Here is a 23234-nt window from a genome sequence, read left to right on the forward strand (position 1 = left end):
GATGTTGTTAAGTTCACGAATATCGGGATGACGAACCACCATCTATTGCATGGACTTAACCTCGAAGACGGTCACGCCTATTATGTAACAATTCGAGGTATGTTATTGTGTTTTGTTTGGTGAATAACTAACGGTTCCCTCAAGTGATCGGTAAAATACGAGCGCATGAGTGTATGTGAACTGTTACAGATATCTAAGGGTCGGTTTAAATCTGTTGCCACCGTAACCATTTGGCAAATGTTTATTCTGTGGGGCGTAGATAAAGCTTTTTGGTTGGGGGCGGGGAGGGGGGGGGGGCGCCAAAAGGCTCAGGGGAGGGGGTAAAAAAATTACACTGATACTGAATTTGTCTGCCAAAATTATGGTAAACAATGCATTTTTTCTGCAGGGGGAGGAGGGCGTCTGCTCCCCTGCCCTACCGCTAGCTACGCTGATGATACCGATGGTTTATTCTTGTCTGCTAAACATTCAATGATTATTCCTATATATTTCAGGAACTGACTACGTTAATCAGACAGCAACGGCGACCAGTGCTGCTGCTACAGTTGACACTACCCCTCCTCTCAAAACAAATATCAGTATGCAGCACCACCACTCAACAAATGGAGTCGTCTCGGCAAGGTAAAATAAATTGAAATCACACTCTTACAAAGAAGCTTCTGAACCATTCTGATTTTTGTCAGAATGGCAAAATGTGTTTTCTGGGCCTGTTTCTTCAAAATGAGTCACATAATTATGGAGGACGTGTCCTTATTTATAATTTTGAGCATATCTAATTCGCAGCCTCCTACAAGCAGGAAATCGGGACTTCCAATCCGGAATGACCGATCAGATGACTAATATCAGCGCTTTTTGCGTCGAAAGCAATTGCAAATGTCACCTCGTTTGCCGAACCGGAGCGGAAGTCCCTGTTTTAGGAAAGTGGCAAATGTCAATACATTAATTAGTACATTGTATGTATAAGTCAAGATTATAACAAAACAGTTTACTAACTTCAACAACTTGTTCCCTTGGCCTTAGGTTCTTAGGTCTCAAGGACCATTTTCGAAAATGCATGATCACAGTGCAACGAGTGTTTTAGAGTATGTTTCAATCTTTCAGTTGGGAGGATATCTTCTATGACAAAGAGACAGTGATATCCCATTATGAATGGTCAGTTGGATCACAACCAGGTTACGCTGACATCATGCCTCCGACAAGGACCACTCAGACACTTGGAACTTCCATTAGCAAGCTTGATATGCAGGAGGGCCACGTGTATTGGTTGTCTGTCAAGGTAAGAGATATTTATCTCCAGTCCAAGTAACAATGGACATTCTTTCTGATGCAACGTACGCGCGAGTTGCGCGAGTTGCCCATGCATGAACTGTGCTTCATGACCATCATTTTTTGGTACTTGAAAATCCATAGAGTGTGTTCGATAGTCATGACAAGTGTACATCTTTGCTTAGGATTTTTATGTAACTTTTTTAATATCTTCTATTACCTTTGATAAAGACCCCCAATCCTTCATGTATGAGCTGAGTTGGCCATAAAGACCCTGACTTACTGCATTGCTGACTATGAGGGGTGTTCTTAAAGGTCACCAGCTGTCTGAAAAAAAACAATCACCTGTAGCGAGCTAAAACTAATCTTCAACATGAAAAAAAAAGCAGGAATTTTCTAGCAATGAAAGCAAAAAAAACCTTTGTTGCATCATTGTTCACCCATACATTGTGAAAAAGAACAAAAATAAATAAAAAGTGACTTTTGGACATTTTCAAATTGCCTGTTACATAATGAAGAGACAAGATTAGCTGGGTCCAAATACATCTGATTCATGACCAACTACATATATCGTTCTCTTCTAAAAACCGCATTAAATTATCTTATTCTATCTCTGTGATATTAAAATAAACTGTGGACATTTACTTTCTGGAAGGACTGTACCTCCCTTGTTCGGCGAACTACATGTGGGCGGCACCTGAAATACATTTCTTTGTCAAGGATTCGATACATTATGACACATGATGTTGTTACTGTTCGCCACAAAATCATTTTAAAGAATCAAAGGCATCATTATTAAGGGCATTATTAGCAAGCTGTCTATCATCCTTCCACTCTGTAGTTTTAGTTTCCGTCATCAAATTGCGCATTAAATGGGAAAAAATCTAAATCGATCTGAATTATCACACTGTTCCTGACTTGACCGGCGGAAAACAAATTCACGGACTGAATAATAATTTTTTTATTATCATACATATACATAATTTCTCATCATCCTAAAGGCGCATAACAAAGCAGGCCTTTCTTCTCTTGCCACGGGTTGGCCATTTTTATGTGACAACTCCCCACCTGTCTGTGGATTCGTACACGACGGGATACGAGGCAGCGCCACAGCAGACCGCAAGGACCGAAACCATCAAGAAGATGATGGTCATATATGGGCTCACTGGGAATTCAATGACCCGCATTCTGGCATAGTCTCCTACAGTTGGTCGGTGGGCAGTTGTGCTGGCTGTGGAGACGTTTTCAAGGACCATCCCGTAGGAACGAACACAGGTAAGAGACAAGCAACAATGGAGTTTCTTTCAAGGGCAATCGAACGATCGTGTTTTTAAAAAATATTGCATAGCATTTCTATGACACATGTTGTGAACAGTTTATCAACCTCGTCAACCACTCCATTTGCCCCGCTGAGATAACAATCTAATAAAAACCAACGATGCGAGGAAAGATTCCATAAACGGCTTCACTTCTTCACACTGTTGTCAGAATAATTTGAACAGAAAATGACAGCTCTAGTCACGATGGCTAAGGTATCGGTTTGCCTAAGAAAAATACGTGCTTAACAGAAGAGGAAATGATGACACAAAAGAAACATACAAAAGGTTAGTTCATTTTGAGGGGGATAAGGCCACATTGTTATTTTTATCCGATTGTACTCCTCCAACACTGTAATGGGAGGGCCTTGTTTCTATTGTGTTGCAACCCTTTAACCAACCCTTTACCAACGGCGGTATGAAAAACGAGGCGTAGCCGAGGTTTTGGCCAATATCTTAACTCCACCCGAGCGGCTTAGGTGAGACAATCAATACTGACAGTGTGGTATTAATTTCTATTCTAAAACACCCCGAATTTAAATTCGAATAATGTGGTTTTAAATGCTCTTGAAATGCTTCCACATTTTGCACCAACCCAAGCGGTTTGGGTTGTCGCACCCAAACCTCTGTGGTGAAAACGAGGCTATATACATTATCCATTATGAAAATGAAATATTCACACTCGATTGTTTTAGAATGATTCACCCTTGAGGAGATTATGTGTTAGCAGGAAACCTAATGGCCGCTTCATTTTCAGATGCTGTAGCAGACAAATTTGGGGTAGCGTTGCGTCAAGGTCTGACCTACTACGTCACAGTCACTGCATGCAATGGCGTAGGGTTGTGCTCCAGTGCCTCGTCAGATGGTGTCCTGATAGATAGTTCGCCACCTATTAGCGGATTGGTACACGATGGTGTTGGCCTCTTTGATATTGATTACCAGAATTCAAGGTATTTTGTTCGTTGAAACTTTCAGCAGACCCTAGACTAGCGAGTTTTAACACAGTGACATGCGATTTGTATCATATTTGACGACGATCACTACAGTCTAACAGGTGTCTGCTGCAAGAAGAAGGCAACGACACAACATGCGAAAAATATCGAAATTGTTTGATTTTATTGCAGATCGTTGTGGCAGATGATTTCACCTGTCGACTAGCGATCTTTTTAGCGATAATCGCACAAATAATTACTGCGCACAATTCCGTTAAAAATTAAATAATATCAATTCATTAATTCCAAAGCCTTAACTCAAAGATATATTTAAGAATTTTTTTTAAATCGCTCACTTAAAAAACGTTTGCTTCTATCAAAAGGTTTCAGATGAGACTATACTCAACTCATCGTCATTGTCATTTATGATACCAATATCTTTTGGTGTGCCGGACCACGCCATCACACTATGTAAGGAGGTTACAAGAATAAGTCGTGTTTTTACTTCAGAGCTTCTGTCGGAGCTAAATGGTGGGGTTTCATTGATCCTCAGAGCGGTATCTCATACTACAGTTGGTGGGTTGGCACAACCCCTGGTGGCGATGATATCATGAAGGAAGAACGCCTTCACCACACAGAGATGGCGTTCAGGTTAAGATTACCTGGTGGCGTCATGCTGACCCCAGACAGAGTCATCTACACCACAGTAAAAGCCACTAATCCACTGGGTGAGTATACTACAGGGTGGCCCAGAATTATTTCCCCCTACACAATAGAATTCTATTGTGTATCCAATGTGTGAGGGAAAATATATCTGGGCCATCCTGTAGTAGGCCTATTATTTACACCAACACAATACGAGAATGCTTTTCTTACCATTTAAAACGGTAGCTACATTTTTTTGTGCATAATCTGGAAGTGATCTTATGAGGCTAATTTCAAGATCGTCATCTTTGGTCGGTTATAGCATACAGTATACGAAGGGCTGCACGTCAGAACGATCTGAGCCATGGTTTATACTGGAGAGGACGTTATATGTTGTTTGCCAGGACCCTTATATATTATTACATACGCGTAATCAAAGTGAATTCCACATGTTTGTTTATAGTATCTTTGTTGTAATTGGTGATACTTTTCACCCCGTATTTTACTTGATGTTTAGGTCTATCAAATACTGCAACATCTGATGGCTTTAAAGTGGTGACTCAAGTCCCAAAGGTGACACCGCCCACTCATATTGGAACCAAGGGATCGATCTACAGAAATACTCAAGTATTCAGCACAGTGATGGGATTCTCGTGGACGGTTGAAAGTACTGGTGCCCCGATAAAGTCACAGCATTTCCATTTGTGGGCGGATGTATATCACAGGAAGGACATGCCAACTGTTAAGGTACTGCGACCATCCAGTTGTCAGAAAAATGTACATGCATTGTAATGAGATCTTATAGAAGAAAGACAAAACATTGTTATATACTTTTTTTAGTCACACGAAATTCACCAGACTCAGAAATCCAAATCAAACCTGGGAGAATGACTCATGGACAGTGTGCAAAATATAGTATCAGAGGAGGGGGGGGGGGGGGGTATTTATATATACAATTCTTCGCAAGGATCTTCGTCAGTGCCAATCTTATCTTCAAAAATTCTGCTTAAAAAATATATGAAACCAGAATGTTAAACAAATATTGTGAACACTGCACATGCATGGGTACAAAAGTGGCTGAGATCTAATTAACCGAAATCTTGGAAGAATCTTACCGGGATTCTCGACGTGGGAAGGTGGGGGACACAAGATTACCTAAAAATTGATAGAGGGACACTAGTTTTGGTTCCAAATTAGGTCGTTCCATTCAATTTGACCTCCCTAATCAGGACACCTCTCTATTAAGGACATCACTTGTCAGTCCCGAGGGCGTCCTTAATAGAGAGGTTCGACTGCATTGCGAACTGGCCTTTAAAGTTTATGTGATTTTTGCAGAACATTTCAAAGTTTTGCCTTGCAGTTAGGGAGCACGGTCAGCTACTACTACGCTACTAACGTGAAACTGTACGATGGAACCTGGTACTCTGCTTCTGTTACTGCCTGTAATCTTGCGGAACTTTGTGCAACAAGCAAAAGCGAAAAGATTCTTGTTGACAACTCGCCGCCTTTGACTGGTAAGCCTGCTCTCTTCACATTAATGCCAACGAATGAATAAATGCTAGGAGTGCGGAAGCAATACCAGATCACAATATCTAGTACTAGGTACCAAATTCTGTTCAAAGCCTATCACTCCTATTGGCTGTTGCTTGGTTTTCGCCCACTAAAATCTCGTTTCTCACAATCATTAAAAATCTCTGAAAGGACCTGTCATCGCAGTTAACCGTGATATGATAAACAAAGGCCTTTTTCAAGCAATAACATCCAGCCAAATATTCATGCTGGTGAAAGAATGATCATTTTTGAGCACTCATTTTTTTCGCTTCATACAAAGAATAATTTTAAAATTTCACATTTAAAAGTATACATTTGTTATATAAATACGGTGCTTGAAAATATTTCTTAAAAAAATTAAGGTTTAAAGAGAAATTTCAAAATACTTGCCTTGGTCGTTCACATTATTTGGCTGTTGGTCCGCACAGAATATGCAGATGAGCCGATCACTTGGCGTGTGTACGTGTTACTAGATGCCTTATGTACTTAGTAGTCTCCTTTATCTTTGGGGGTTTAGAGCTTAAGGTAGGCTTTTTAGCGGCATTTCTTTTGCACTTGCAGTAGATTAACAAATAACTCAGTTCAAATGACTTATTTGGTATCATGGGGTGTACTTTGGAAATAAAACCAACAAATTTCGATAAGTTGGTCTTAATCCGTGTGCGTGTACGTTCTTTCCAGGTAACCGGAAAAACGCCGACCGACCGACCGACCGACTGACCTGCCAACCTACCGTCATATGCAGTATCCCTTTCGCTACTCTATAGCACATGTATCTGTGTAGTGCCCAGCGCAATGGACATGATGGAGTCCGACGTGTCGGACAGCAGCAGGTCATGTGAAATGAAATTGTAAACAAGCGCACGTGCGCTGTTCAAATGACAACAAATGCATATTGCGCGTTGCAGTTCATGCATTGCATCGGTCGAGACACTCGAGTAGAAAAACTACAGTGCATAGATTAGGCCCAAATCATGTTTTTATATCCACCGACCATGTAGACAAAGCATATCTTTAGAGTATCGTTATCAGTTCCTTACCGCGTGGGCTCGTTTTCCCGGTATAATTGACTGGAGATGCTGCTGTCAGACACGTCGGACTCCATCACGTCCATTGCGCTGGGCACTACACAGATACATGTGCTATAGAAAGCGAAAGGGATACTGCATATGACGGTTGGTTCGCAGATCAGTCGGTCAGTCGGTCGGTCGGTCGGTCGGCGTTTTTCCGGTTACCTTCTTTCCATTATGAACGTCGCTTTGATAGTATGTCGCGCACAGTGGTGAGCAGGAGTTGCTCACTGCTCCGCTTGGATGGAAGCTTTCTACCCAGCAAACCGTGCATGTGAGTTGTCCAAATAATTGAACCGAAACGAGGGATTATTATAAACCGCGAGATGCGGAATAATAAGTGAAGAACGTCTGGCTGCGCGAGACTACTGTGATAAAAATTACCATTGCGCAGAGACTCTGTGACGTAGGCATATACTTTTTACAAAAATGCTCTCAAAAGACGATAAGGAACGATTATTTATTAACATTTCCTGAACTATATACCTTCTAATTATCACTTTACATGAATAGGTTGTCGTTAGGTCGCGTGCTTTTCTTTCCTCGTGACAATATACAGCAAAATTGTTACAACCCCATAATCGCGCTATAAGTCCATAATGAGATCACGGTGACCCGTTATAAATGTTTCGCCAGCTTCGTTATTTTCCCCGCTACGCGGCTTGTTGGGTCCTTGCGTCGAGGCTGTAGAAGGGAGCTATCCTTGTTTTGATTGGCCCATTGAGATAGACTCTGCTGTGCGATGTGTGGAATTTACCTAATTTATAGCCTTGTTTCGATGGTCAGACTATCCCGTGCTATTTTTAGGGATGACCAGACGTTCACGAGGTGCATGAAACGTTTCAAAAGAAACAGGTCAAACGAAACGAGTCAAAAATAAAAATATGGCATAAGAATGAATATTACTGACTAATTATACTCATGATCTGTTATAATGATTACAATAATTCTGTTTGCGCACGATGATAGTCTGGATCGATTTTTAGGCGATGAATTTGGTAAATTGTTTGCAACACGGCGACCCGCCTTGGCATTCCACATTTTCAGCGCAATAAATAAATCGGCCTCGTCCCCGTGCCAATCTCCAAAAGCAGAGTTAATATTCAAAATATTATCTCTGCCCGAATTGGCTTCCATGTTGGCGAATCACTGTACATTATGCATTGCGATCGCGCATTGTAATTGAACTGAAAATGGCCGCGGCCACAGATTCTTACTTACTTTGGGGACGAAATAACAAAAGGTTATGGCGTTTAAAATTAAACAATTACAATTGAAATGTTTGAATGAACCACCCTTATCATGTCTTAAAGTTTCGCATCAATATATGCTTTGAACATCTTGTAATAATGAAATGAGTGGATCCAGCACATTCGACAATAATGGCGGCCAATTAGGGCAGGGAAATGCCAGATGAAATGCGGAATAGCATGAACAATGCTATGACCTCTGATCTGCTGATGCTCCCTGTCTGAGTGCTACGTTCGAAAGAGTTCAAGGCAAAATTGGACATGTTTAATTCAACGTGTTCCAATAAATCGTCGTTATTGTCGTTAAAGTATACGATAGCGCTAAATATTGGGGCAGGGTATGAGGTTACGTGAGGAAATACAGGTTTATCTAAATTGTGAAAGAGCTGAACGGACTGTGGTAAATCTATTTATAATTAGGCCGGGTCTATTTGGCAAGCCGCTCGCCTAACAGGCATCTTTTTTTGTCCTGTTTGGAGAGCCGCTTGCCAAACAGTACTAAAAAGCCACCCTGTTCGGCCAGCCGGGCTTACCAAACAGGTAAAAAATCTACCCTGTTTGGCGAGCTGGAGACTTGACTTTAATATTAATGAGTTCGGCTCTCCATTCAGGACAAGAAAAAGTCACTGTTTGGTATGCCGGTGTAAAAGTAAAAAGTGTCCCCCCTAGAAAAAGTGTTCGGGCCTATTGTATTCTGACAGATTATGGCATATGGTTCTATAGAGGCAATGACCGTCAATAGCTCAGCGCATAATAGAATCCTTTGTTCCCGGACATTTTATCCTAGGACATTTTAGACTTCTACACCGGGCTTGCCAAATAGTCACTTCCAAAAAATTAATCGCTTTCTGTTTGAATTTCTGTGGCTTTTATGCGGTAAAAATACAAAACAGATCCTTGAAAAACGACACATCCACATAGTGCATTTTCAATTTCACGTTTTGACCATTTATTTGACTCGTTTCGTTTGACCTGTTTCTTATGAATCGTTTCAGTGTTTACATACTACCCTGTGTTATCGGTCAATCATGTGTATGGTGACCTGTGCCGCCAGGCGTAGCGGGGTAATAAACCTTGATAGATACAGCATACTGAACCTCGCGGTATTATACTCACAGTATATCTTGATAATTTGCAAAAACCTTTGTGGTCAAGATGACCATGCAGTTGCATGTAGCCTTTGTATTGTCTTCGGCCCTACTATCATTGACTGGAGAAGTGGACAGCAGCATCAGAAATGGTGATTGTCATTGTCCAGGGAAGTAGAAAGTTTTGCGGGTGAAAATAATGATTACTAATGATTTCGCGTTTTCTCATCTCGCGGTTAATAAAAAGCCCGAAATGAGGCTGCTGGAATGGATCTATGATCAAGCCATTGCACCCAGAAGAGAAGAAAAAAACTATCATCATAAGAAAAGTGATAAATAGAATTATTGGATGTGGTTGTTTTAATCTAATAATTCACACTATGATTATTATTCAATGTTTCCAGGGATGCTTGCCATAGACACAGCGCATGCATCACAACTCAAGCGTGAAGAACAAGGTCATTGGAGCTGGACATCAAACTCATTAACCTTGGCCGTACTTGGATTTACCGATCTCCATTCTGGAATCAAATATTATGACGTCAGTGTTGGGACGACGTACGGAGGAAATGATTTAACGGTGAGTTTGTGAATGTAGGCCTGACTGTATGATGCTCTAAATAGGGTAATGGGTGAGACTGGTTGTATGTCATGCGTGCCCGACTTATTCACGCTCGTGAAATTCGAAAGGATTTCCAATGGTTCCATTTTTTCAGTTACTTTTCATGTTGAATTAATTAATGTTTTCAGTACGGTATTTCTATAGGAATCACGACGTGTTACTGCCTGATTATTAGGCCTATCTCAAAATTATTGAAAACGGCATATATCACAGGTAAAATTTTGCGAGTAAATAAACAAGAATTTCATATAAATTTTATGTAAACATTTAATTCATATATTTAATCAAATTAATAAACATAAATTTGATATAAAATCTCTGATATATGAACTATATAGACATTTTTATATAAAATTTATGTTTTATTAATTTTATATAAAATCTGCTATATGAACAATATTGAAGTTTTTATATAAAATGTATGTTTTATAAATTTTATATAAAATCTGAACAAACATTTTCATGTAAAATTGATAACAGTTCTGTTACGATGTAGCTTTTATAAAGCTAAATCTTGATCTTATATAATTTTTGGCCGGGTCTATTTGGCAAGCCGCTCGCCGAACAGGCATCTTTTTTTGTCCTGTTTGGAGAGCCGCTTGCCAAACAGCACTAAAAAGCCACCCTGTTCGGCCAGCTGGGCTTGCCAGACAGGTAAAAAATCTACCCTGTTTGGCGAGCTGGAGACTTTACTTTAATATTAATGAGTTCGGCTCTCCATTCAGGACAAGAAAAAATCGCTGTTTGGTAAGCCGGGCTTGCCAAGTAGTCACTTCCATAATTTTTATCAAGTATAGATTAATTTATACTTGTTTTTATATAGCATTTATGTAAAATTTATATAAAATCAATCTTGTATATATTTTATGTAAGAAAATTTTGCCAGTAAAGACCCAAGTCAAATCTAAAGTAACTTGTATCAGTTGAAGCTGACGAATGATGCTAAATAGCTGATTACACTTTTAATCTCTTGGAGATACATATGATCCTTAGGGAATCTGAAAATGCATGTTTTGTGAAAGTGATGAATTTTCATAGAAGGAGGTTTGCACTCCCAATGCTTTTCACTCAAAAGCTATCCCACGCACGGACCTTTAAATGACTTTAGATATGAAACAGGTAGTTTCCAAGGAAGACTTTCGAACCTGCAGAATATTCGTGAGATGTTTACTTAGAGAGTGTTAGCCGTTTTACCACAGGTGATGAAATTGAATTTGTTGAGAAAGCCAGATAATATGCGTTACTACCCCAAAATTACGACATATATAGCCCATGCTAGGCCTTTTTTCGAAATTTAAATGTCACAATCTTTGGTGAATTATGTTTTTTGGTTTACAGCTTGGTTGTCTTTTTCCTTCATTCTCAAAGTCGGTGTCTTCAACTAACACAATACGAATGGTCCGAACATCAAGGAAACGTTGTAATGACGCCCCTCGACGTCATGAGGTTAGCTGAGGACGCAACTAAGACGTTATAGTGGGTGGTAAAAGGTAGCCTATTATATAATCATCATTATTTTCGGTTCTTCTAATCTGCTGTTTCTCTTTATTCAGAAAGGAAAATATGTTCGTTTTAACCACGGTCCATCCCCATGGTTAAGGCAACACGAAGGATCTATTCAGAGAATGGTACTTAAAGATGACGTAGTTGCCAACAATCTGAAAGCCGAAATGGACGTCTATATATCTGTTGTTGGCATTAACGGGGTAAGATAATGATTACGGCCAACCTGTTGTTGGTGTTTGTGCGGAGTTCTTACCGCGCGGCTCTGCACGATATCTTAATCTTGTCATTATTAATCTTCTGGCGTTTGGTTCAGTTTCTTAATTCCATTAGAGCTAACAATCTAACGATCTACTACTTGTGCAAGCGTGCGTTCCAGGGACTTGTACATTAATATGCTCCGTTTACAAATGATACAAATGATAATGCAACCCTACACATTTACTATATACATAAGGATATATTTGTCTACTGCTGTTCAAGGGGGACTATAGGCAGAAGCAGCGGCGTTAAATTGGCATCTTTGGATGACTATTATATGCACTGATGGCACTGGGTGATGTTCGATTCACCACTAAATATATTCATTGTACAAGCGTGAATAGTCTTGCCGTATATGCCTGGCGCGAGTGGACAGAATTCTGAATTATTCCACGGCATAAATCGGAATTGTGGTGCATCATATATCAACCAATCAAAACCTCGGATCTCGTGAAATAAGAATTGTGGAGGACGGAAGTGCGATTTATGCCGCACCATATATAAAACGATTGCCAATTTCTGATTCGTATAATTATGCCACACCAAAATTCAGATATATGTTATGGCATAATTTTGAATTCTGTCCACTCGCGCCAGCCATAGCCGTACTGTGAAATGGGAGATAATCCGTTATTAGCGGCATTGTGTAACTTTATCTTGCCTACCTATAGCAGCTGCCTGTAGTGGCCCTTAAAAAGAGTGAATACTGACCAACTGGACGGAAATTTCTGTTACCTTTCAGGTGGGCCTGTCGAGTGCTGTTTTACAGAAAAAGTTAAGGCTGCTGAGTGGTGGAGGTGTGGCCTTAAGGAGACGATGTGAACGCGAATTGTGTGAAGGTCATTGCATATGTTCGCCACAAAATGCTCGATGTGGAAGGTCAATGAACAATTGCCCCAGTAAATCACCAGGTTAGTTTTGCAGACCTTTTCCATTATCCATTCGTAATTGGCGCTTGTAATAAACAACTTACCCCTAAAGATATTCGGTGATTATTTCAACTTTAAATGGTAGACAAAGGAAGTTCGTTGTTTTAAGTTCATCAAGTTTCAAAATGCCATGGTTAAGCTTGAGGGTTTAGTGAGCCAAAGTAATTTCTTCTTATCAATTCAAGCTGAATGACAAATATGATACTAGTACATGTATAATGTCAATAACAGATTTAAGTATGTCTATTACCAAGCCTCTTCACAATTCTGGCTGGACGAAAATAGGGCTATTAAGATATAATCACCAGATATACGGTTAAAATAGTTAACATTAGCTTAAATGATTGTTTTAGATGGACTCGAACTAGCCGTTTACGACATCATCGATATACGGGAAAATGTATCGCCATTGGACGCCGATTACAGTCCTTCGACCTGCATGCTGGCAGCAGAGTGGCGGGTCGACCCTACGTCCACGGTCAAACCCATCGGGTATGTTGTTTTAAATAAGCTCATACATACATTCAAGTATGGATTGAAAAAGAATGTTTCACTAGTTATTTGTTAGATTGATTTGCACTTAATACATGTAGTTCTAATTCTGAATGTAGGAGGTTTTTTTGTGATAATAAGCAAGCCATTTCTCAGCATGATATATGTTCGTCAAGGGTTTTCGCTCGCAGTGTTCAAACTAAAGATATTTAAAAGTCTGCTGGGCAATTGCCTGCGAGGCTCATCCTGCCGAATCTTAGCCCAGTATATCTAGCATTAAACGAATAGAAATATCAAAACTTAAAGGACACTTTACATTTTCAGTTATGACTATGCTGTTGGTTTCACATCAGAAGACGAGCCAACTGGTTTAACGTCGAAGGATAACATCATCTGGCGTTATGTGGGCCTCAGTCTCAGAGCCATAGACACTAGAGCATGGCACAGTAAGTGAAGCAGAATTCAATCGTATTTCAAATGGATTCAATCAACAAGAGGCCAAAGGGCCTGGCACTCAGCTGAAATACATGGGTACAATGTACAAAACATGGAAAGTACCCGGTAGGTCTCTTTCAACCTCAATTTTGTTACCATATTGATATGCCTGTATCATGTATATATACCAAAGAATGACAAAACGTGCCACGTATTAGTGAAATTTAAGAGCTTGAGCCCTATGACCTTGAATAGTAGGTTAAATTGAAAACATGGGTGATATGTAATGGAGACTTATTAGATACACCAACCATTTAGTCACTCATTGCACAGTAAGTGTAGTAGAATTCAATCGTAACAACGAAAAATGTGGTTTTAAATGCTTTTTGACAGCTTCCACACTTTGCACCAACCCAAGTGGTTATGGTTGCTTATTCTAAAACACCCGAGTGATAATATTTCATTTTCATAATGGATAATGTATATAGCCTCGTTTTCACCACAGAGGTTAGGGTGAGACAACCCAAACCGCTTGTTGAAACAATTCAAAAGGCATTTAAAACCACATTATTCGATATTTAATTTGAGATGTTTTAGAATAGAAATTGATACTTCACTGTCGGTATTGATTGCCTCACCCAAACCGCTCGGGTGGAGCAAAAATATTTACTTTGCTTTATACCTTGCTACATTTTAGCTCCACCCTCGCGGTTTGGGTGAGACAACCAATACCTCCAGTGAGGTATCAATTCCTAAAACCATAACCGCTGAATTCAAAACGAGGCTTCGTTTACGCGTAGTGCATTTATACTGTATAAAGTGCGGTTCTAAATCCAGGTATTTTAGAATGATGTACAATGTACATAGAAGGTCATGCCATGCCGGGGCCAAGTTCTATTTAAACAGTATTTTTTCTTTATCATTCCGATGGTAGCATCCTAGACGGACCTAAGTAATGCATTACCAAACATACGTAGGCCTTTTGGGATGAGGTTATCAAATCGAATGGGCAAGCCCATAGAAGAAGAAAGTACTTGACATGCGAAGTATTCCATGTTTGGTTAAAGGGTATTTTCTCCTTCAATTTCACTTTCTGGGAGGTTATACTACAGTGTAACTGGGCTATATAGAATAAATTGTTTTTCATTTATTCAGATAACTACCTGCTTGAAACTAGTAAGTACAGTGTCTTTGTCAGAGCATGGACCAACCGGACGGAGAATAAGATATTCAAGTCAAATGGAGTATGGCCAGTCTTTCGACCCCCAAGCCTGTCGAAGAAAATGGCGGCCACGGTAAGTTATTCTTTGATGATAGAATTCAACTTTATTTCTGTATTTACCGAGTTTTCTCCTAAGTACTGTGCATATCGCCTTAAATGTCCATTTTTATAATCTGCTCTCATTAACTTACTCAGCAAGCTAGAGACATAAGAACTGTAGATCATGCTAACTCAAACGCATGCTCAGAATGCAAGCGGGTTATCCGATAACGTTTTGGAAAAATACGTTCTTTTCAATTGTCGATCAAAAGTGAAATTTTGCCCTTAAAAATTCTGTCCTCCGAAATCAGATTCATTCCCTGTCGTTTGTGATAACTTATGAAAAAGGTGTTCCAAAAACAATTTTGTAAAAGGATGGCTTTGCAAAAAAGCTGACTCTTTCTTGATCCTTTTTTATTCTTTACACGTGCCAGCAAACATCCACATCAATCAGAAAGCAATAAAAAAACATTTTATGTAATATTTCGTTTTTTTAATTGACGGAATGAGTCAATTTTTACATCCTTCTGTCGGCCCGTTAGTAAGGTTAACCAATACACATATGTCTTCCAGAAAGATAGATATGAAAAGGTTATTTGCGTTCCCAGTCATTTTGAACAAAACGTGGAGTTTTATTTATACCTGGAGTTTAAATTGTAGTGGTGTCTCTTCGCCGAAAGGAACAACCTTTTTAGCTCACCTGTCAGGTGAGCTAATACGATACCGCGGCGTCTGGCGTCCGTCGTCGTCCGTCGTCGTCGTCGTCGTCGTCGTCGTCCGTCGTTAACTTTTGACAAAATCGTGGCACGTTTCTTAACTGCTTGACCCAGAAAGTTCATACTTGGTTTGTGGGTACCCCTAGGCAAGACCTTCCTTCAGAATGAAAATCAGCGCAATTTGACTGCTGGTCTGCCATATAGGGGGTGCTCTTTGAAAACCTATTTTTGTCATTTTGAAGCTTATGGTTAAAGCTAGAGCGATGAAAATTTTATGGTGGGGGTATCTAATAAAGGTACATCACATATCACACGGGTTTTTGATTTGACCTTTATTTCAAGGTCACAGAGGTCGAACTCTAAAATTTCTTTGATCATGGCACGTTTTTTTGCTATTGGTCATAGACTCGCTAAATTTGATATGTAGACACCTATTGGGCATCTCTACATGTTGACATAGATTTAGGTCAGTGTGACCTACTATTCAGGTATAAGTAGGTCAAGGTTAAAAAAAATGAAGTTTTAGAGGTCGGCCTGATAAAGAGGTTTCGATATTAAATAGATTAATTTCGTTTCATATCACTAGGTGGCGGTATTGTGCAAAAATGTCAGTTGGCACATTGCCAGCAGTTTTGAATTTCGCGGTTCGAGGCAATCCGTCGGGGTATCCCAGATGCGCAGTGTTGTACTGCGCCACTAGATCTGCATACTACAAGTATGGAAGACAGCCATTTTATGAATTTGAAGCGAGACGAAGAAGGAATTACCTTGAATCAATGCTAAAACTTAATCATCCGCTCTTCGGATGAGGTCGTATGTGTTGATTACATTCTTGTGATTGGTTTGAGATTATTAGTTTGTCCTTATTGCCGGTTGTTTTAGAAAATTTTGACTGTGATTGGAAGGTAAAATGAGAAACTTGTCACACTGTTCTTCGGCTTGGAATGGGGATAGTCAATGCAGAGCCAGTTGGTACAAGCTGCCTTGCGAATCGGGGTGGCGTAATAACACTGTGAAAGAACAATAAAATGATGAATTGTAGCAGTGTGTGTCAGAAATTATGTGATTTCCATTGCATTTGACGATCCCAAAGTTTCGAGAGTATGGCAAAATGGTGGCTGCCGTCATTGGAGATTAGCGTCAAGCCGGAACCTTTCGTTACAATGTGGGCTTTTTAAACGCAAGTTAATGGTTTATAATCACCCAGACGCTACTCATTAGGTAAACCTCTACTAAAAACACTTGCTTTAATTTTTGTAAACATGTCACGAGTGCTTAAAAAGAACCATTTTTGTGATCGTTTTTCGTCGCTGCAGAAATGTACACAGTCAAGAGTCAGTCAGTGTGTCAACACAACAACGGTGTTAGTATACACATGAATCCATGATACACAGAGACACGAATGTAACATTTGCCTGTTGGGTCGGAAGGAGTTCACCGTTACCGATCACTGCCCCAAGAAAGGTCATCTGAGCTGGTTGACTAAAGTAGATGATGATAATGATGAAAGTGTAGCACAGCTGTCATCAGTGCTTTTATAGTTAGGCCTATAGTCGGATTCATAAGTAAATGTCACTGACTGCCCTTTTGGGTCGCTGTGCAAAAACTATTGGGTCGATTTCTCAAAGTTTGGTTTTTCTTGAATCTAATTTCGGGACCCAACACAATTTCCAGGTTAGAGATTTGTAAATTATAAAGAAAAAAATGGTCAACTTTGGAGCCCTTTGGCCATTTTGGGGGAATCTGGAGGGCCCGATTTTTTTGATGGCTAGTTCTAAATGAAACTTAGCAGCTTTAAAGATACACACGAAAAAAAATTAACCTGAACATTTCAGCATAATGCATCCAGAAATAAGCAGTACAGAGGAGAAAATGTCAAAATCAATACACTATGTCAATGTACACCAATACATACAAAAAAAATTATTTCGTAACCATGGTTACTGAAATATAAAAATCCTCTTGGGTCCCGAAATTAGATTCAAGAAAAACCAAACTTTGAAGAAATCGGCCAAGTAGTTTTTGCGCAGCGGCCCAAAAGGGCAGTGACATTTACTTATGAATCCGACTATAGGGCTGTCTTGCAACTATGTTATTGTCTCAAAAATGAATACAAACTGCTACCTAGTTACTCAGTACATCATATTCTATACTGTGCATTCCTTGCTTCAATTGTTCTTGTATCATATTTTTCAACATTTCTCTCTAATCGCAAGCCGAGGATAAATACTCCTTTCAAGATAGCGTAATCACACGCAATTCCACAGGTACATCCCATTCATTTGAAATTTCGGCCAATGACAGCAGGTTTTACAAAATGTAAATGCGTTGTTCATTTTCACTAAGTTCATTTTCACATAGTCACTGAATAGCTAAGACACATGTAAACCCGTCTTAATTGGCCAGAAAACATCTCTCAGCTTCTCCCACAAATAACGATTCACTTATTCCAACGTCAGTAACATGTGCACGCGGAAAACAATACGACTAACTCCACTTCTTCAAGACAAACCACACCATCCCACAACTATTGCATGATTAACTCCTAACAATGACAAGTTCTTCCTCATACTCTCCCTTTCATATCGACAGGTGAGCACAATGGCCCTGGCCATTTCATTTTTACCTTGAGAAAAAGCTATATATAGAATATCAAGATTTAGTGTGGGACCGAAGTTCGCCCGCTGCTTTACACCAAGCTGTCAGACTTAGAATCTGAGAAAAATGGTGTGTATAAGGTAGTACGTTAATTTGTAAAAAATAAACTTTAGATCAATGACGATATATTCATGATTATATCAGAAGCCTTTTATAAGAAGCATTAATACTCAATTTCAGGTAAAGGATTGTCAGATCGGTGATCAAAAGAAAGGCACCGCCCAAGCCAAGGATGTTGATTTCTACAGCAGTAACGATAGATTCTGCGTCTCTTGGAAGAATGCCTTTCAGGACAGAAGCGATAACCTTTTTGACAAATATTACGTATCTCTTGGCACTTATCCTAGTGGTGAGTTGGCGAACTAATAGCAGCTCGCCCGGCAATAAAATTGGATGAACTATGTCCTAGGTTCTTTTGCATAGCTTATCGTCTCAGATGTACTTACGGGCTCAGTTCACAATTAAATCTGCTAAAGGGTATGTGTAAATTCTGAATACATACATGTTCTTGATTTAAAACAAATTCAATGCAGGGATTTTCATCAAACTCTGCAGAAGTGTATTCCTATATCACAACTGTTTGCTTTCACCGAAACTATAAAAGTGATGAGGCTCTCGGTCTTCCCGTTTAAAAGCGGTGTCTGTGTTGATAGAGATTGGTTGTGTGTCTCTTGGAAGAATGCCTTTCAGACGAAATCATCAGAAATTCTGCCTTTTTGACAAATATTACGCATCTCTAGCACATATCCAACTGCTGAATTAACATGCTCAGAATGTGATAACATGTCCTTGAGTGTTTTGCAATCCAGTGTCAGAAGTACTTGTGGTTTTTTCAGCAAATTACCTTTGGCAGAGATTAGATTTAAGGGGCCATATCAAGATTTGATAAGCAGTACAGAAAAAACTCTCTAGTTAGATGTGTCGCATTTTCCGTAAAAACATTATTGTTGGTTTTCTCCTGTATCTGAGTTACCAAGCCATGAATACTCTCCTTTTCAAGGTGAAGATGTTCTTGGGTTCCAGCAACAATCCGCCAGCTCGTCACATGCTGAATTTACCAGGTCGAATATCATCCCGGGGAAGAGATACTACAACAATGTTAGGGCTTGCAACAAGGCCGGTCTCTGCAGTGAGCGGTATTCTGACGGAGTTATCGCAGATGTGCATCCACCTGTGGGCGGCATAGTCTCTGATGGACTTGGTAAGGTGTATTGGATGCATTTACGATGATTTTGCGTGACTGGCTATATTTGCTGCACATAAATGCTGCAGACTACTTTTACGTGAGTTTCGATCGCAAATGCAAAGTTGTGCAAAATGCGACTCAGCTACATGTAATTTTTTTCATGAGAAGCTTTTTGAATGCGTCCCATCACAAATGAAATAAAATGTATGTTGGACATGTTAAAGTTTCTCACCACAGAATCTCTCACTGTGAAACACCCACAACGATTAATTTACTATGTTTTCCATCACAACAAGGGTCATATTGGGCCGACTGTCTATTTCTGTAGAGAAAGTAGAGTATATAGGAGACATCAAATTAGACATCAAACATGGACCATTGCGGAATATTTGTATGGCGGGAGATAAACCAGGTCTGTAATACGAATCAAAAAATATGCATTGCAGGGCTGCACGATGAGGAGTACCATAACCGAACTAACCTTGTAGCAGCCCACTGGAGGGATTTTGTAGATCTTGGCTCCGGCATTTCCCACTACTGGTGGTGCGCGGGTAAAACACCAGCGGCTAATAATTGCGATGTGATGGGCTGGATGAATGTTGGACTCAAGACCCGGGCAAGCCGGCTCGTTAAGTCCGCTTTAACACCAGGTATAATGCCATTGCTCATGTTGTTCGTTGTGATATTTTGGAATGCTATCTTCTTCAGAACTTCCGATGTAACCTCTGCCTCTGTATCTGTTAGTATCGGTTCCCGCTCCTGAGCACCGGGAAATATGTGACAGATACAGACTCTGAGACATCTCGTATTCCTGCTTTATCCTATTCCGAGTACCTCGATCGTGCGACAAGGAAAACAGCGCTGTGCTTTATGCCTTGCTTCAAAGAAGCGATAACATTCTTGATATTGAATGTATCCATTCGGATCCGGGGATCTTGGACAACACGATAGTTGATGTTTCAAATCAAGGTACCGTGTGATAGGCCGCTGCAATAAGAGAAAATAATTTATTTTCCATGCTTGCTTTACGATATTTTGTATAAGTCCCGCAGTCTTGCCAGAGACCTGGTGCTGTAAATCAGTCCATATAGCTCCAGCAAATGCTACCATATTAAGATACGCCTATCCTATTTTTTAACATTCTGATCACGATGTCGAACAGTGGGACAGGTGTTTGCGTTGACGTCTCGGAGATTTGCGAAAGCTCACTTACAATGAATACGAAATGGCTCGAAACTTGGATCTGGCACGTACGCTCAATGCCCTGAGTTTGTGATTTTGATCCTCCAGAGTGCTTTTAGTTTTAGGCTACACACTGAAACCGCCCAACGAAATTTCTCCTCTATCATTGCCGTCAATACACGAAAAGCACAAGATATTCCAGTATGTGCTACATTTGAAGTTACAATATCGTCCACTACGTCCTCCCTTACCTGCAGCTCCCTTCGATCACGATCGCAATCACACCTTTCCCCGTATACGTCACCAGGTAAATTGGCATACCTGACGATACTCCCTACTCTCTGACACCGATTACAGTCCAAACCACAATTGTCATCCTTAAAGTGATACTATGATGTGATTTACAACTTTGCGGAAATACGTCCGTTTTTAATTGTTGATCACAAATGTAAAGCTCAAATTTTCAATTTTTGATTAGATTTATTATAAAATCGCTGAATGTAAACCGCCGCGACCGCGAAAATGTTCATGTTGTGACGTCATCAACGAAAACGGCATCGAAGCGAGCCGTCCGGGCGGGATTGAACCATCAATTTCTAGAAAATGTGCATTTCGATTCGAAAACCTTACCGATTTATGTGAAAGTGACGTAGTCATTTGTCAAAAACAGCTAAAACATTATATGGTGAAATTTGACACGAGTTACCCTTTAAATTTGCGTCAGTGACGCGCTACCCAGCGCGTAGGTCGCGCATAAATTACGCCAAACAAATATAGATTAGTGCGTCACTACTGCGTCATTGACGCGCAACTCGCTCGTACGTTGCGCGTCATGACGCGAAGCAGGATAGATGTCATCTTTTGAGATTTGGACTGTATATTCAATAGCATTCCTCAGTCTGTTGATAGAACAGATAGAACTTTTTGTTCTTTCAGGTGGTAAGGTCTACAACAAGGTGTATGCAGTTGATGAAGTAGGACATCGGTCGGGTGTTGTTGTGTCTAATGGCGTCATGTTAGACACGACACCACCGACCATTCTTACCAAGCTCAGATTTGGCGACAACATTGTCACCAACCCCTCCTTCGAGGCTAGTCCCGGCATCAAAATGGCAGCTGCCACATCGTTGAACAAACCGATTAACTTTACGACACCCACTGGATGGATGAACAAGACCAGGGGGAAAAGCGCCATGATAACTGTTGATGACGCACCGCTTGCCAAGCATGGCCGTCATTTTCTTATTCTCTATGGATCTCTTTACCAAACGCTGCAAGAGTTGGTTATCGGAGAAAAGTACATTTTAGTGTTTTACACCAGTCATATTCAGCCATCACATTCGCCAGGTCCGACCAAAGGTCAGGTCAGCTTACCTGATGGAAATGTGTACGTCTTCAGCCAGACAAATAAGACCCACCGCCATGACGTTATTGGCAATACTCATCAGACATCATGGAATAAACAAGTCTTCTATTTCTACGCTAAGTCTCTATCCGGTGACATCACGATATCATCCAACGACAGGAATGGATTTGCGATTGATGACGTCAGTGTGCAACAAATCCAAGTTGGCGCTACACCATCGACAGACGAATACATTAAGAAGGATTTTAAGACTCCGATGCTATTTACTGTCGATGAGGATATTTTAACAGTTGCCTGGGATTTCGAAGACAAAGAAAGTCCGATTGTTGAGTATAAGCTGGCACTCGGTGAGTTGATAGATGCAATCTCTCCGCACAGTCTGGACATTGATGTTCGGCTTTGTCATATTTCTAAATGGAGATTTTGAAATTCGAAAAGCTTTTAAGCAATTAATAGCAACATATCTTGTCACTCGACACACTCGTCATGGTTTCTAGCTGTCCTTAACACCGCATGTTCACTTATGGAAATCCCGAATGCCGGTGTAATGTTTTTGAGTGTTTCTGTTTTTGAGTGTTTCCCCTCATTGTTTGGGAACGCTCAAAAATAGATTGACAAGTTTTTCTGTGTATCCCCCCTATTGAAAAGTCATGGTCTCTCTAGCTGCCTATTGTTTGGAAACACTGACACATGAGAAACAACCACAGATGTTACACCGGAATAGCTGTTTTAAATGATCAATCCCACCTAGAAAAAGTGTTCTTCTCTTTTGTACTTCGACGGATTAAGATATGGTTATATGGAGACCCCAGGGCTTCAAGTGCGTAACGGGGGAGACGTCCCCAAGATATTCTTTTAAGGAGGCCCTCATGATCAGGGCAGCTCTTTGTGTAATCCAGCGCTGGTAGGAGCCAGTTAACTAGGTACAAATGAAATGATACGTTGTGGTTATCATTAGCATCAGCATCAAGTGTTAGATCTCAACATTCATCTGCTCCTGCGGTCAATTCTGTGATCTTACCACCTCACGAGGTCTGACAGAAATCATATAATATCCGAGTTTTCCTTTCTTTTAGGTACACGAAAGGGCGATGCACGACTATATGGTTACGAGACTGTTGGCCAAAACAAGTTTGCCAAGATTTACGTGAAGCTGGTCCATGACACTAGTATCTTTGTCACGGTTATAGCCAGGAATGCTGCAGGTCTCCGGAGGATTCTCCTCTCGGATGCAATCAAGGCCGACAAGACCCCACATGTCTTCGAGTACCTATGGGATGGAGATGAAGGTGATCAAAAACTGTACAAGTTGACGATCATGTAACAGAGTGTTGTGCAGCATGCTCGGCGAACTTGTCACATTCCCTATGTTCTTTTCTATACTGATAGGTGCCAAATAAATTTGCGGTGAATTAAAACAATGTCTTAAAACGTGCACACTGGATATAGATTATTTTAATAGGAAATGTTGATTACAATTAACTCGAACACAGACATTCATGGTA

At 40.3% G+C, this 23234-nt stretch overlaps 1 protein-coding gene across 1 annotated transcript; it reads left to right on the forward strand.

Annotated features, from left to right (window-relative positions):
• The first annotated feature begins 560 nt into the window (after positions 1–560).
• On the forward strand, positions 561–23053 carry LOC135497253 (uncharacterized). The gene is made up of 18 exons (XM_064787015.1): positions 561–621; positions 1102–1276; positions 2268–2541; positions 3340–3532; positions 4025–4242; positions 4677–4906; positions 5520–5673; positions 9523–9698; positions 11294–11446; positions 12247–12415; positions 12787–12925; positions 13250–13371; positions 14516–14655; positions 18176–18344; positions 18996–19196; positions 19628–19831; positions 21300–22076; positions 22806–23053. The coding sequence occupies exons 1-18, from the start codon at positions 581–583 to the stop codon at positions 23051–23053; spliced, it is 3783 nt and encodes a 1260-aa protein (XP_064643085.1). The 5' UTR covers positions 561–580.
• Positions 23054–23234: the final 181 nt, after the last annotated feature.

Source organism: Lineus longissimus, chromosome 12, assembly GCF_910592395.1.
Source record: "Lineus longissimus chromosome 12, tnLinLong1.2, whole genome shotgun sequence".
Classification (NCBI taxonomy): Eukaryota; Metazoa; Nemertea; class Pilidiophora; order Heteronemertea; family Lineidae; genus Lineus; species Lineus longissimus.

Bases quoted from the DNA above. Each gene is read 5' to 3' on its own strand.
- LOC135497253 (XM_064787015.1), top strand. From the start codon at position 581: ATGCAGCACCACCACTCAACAAATGGAGTCGTCTCGGCAAG. The intron at 1,277-2,267 runs GTAAGAGATATT...ATCATCCTAAAG, and splicing joins TGTATTGGTTGTCTGTCAAG to GCGCATAACAAAGCAGGCCT. The intron at 18,345-18,995 runs GTGAGTTGGCGA...CTCCTTTTCAAG, and splicing joins TCTTGGCACTTATCCTAGTG to GTGAAGATGTTCTTGGGTTC.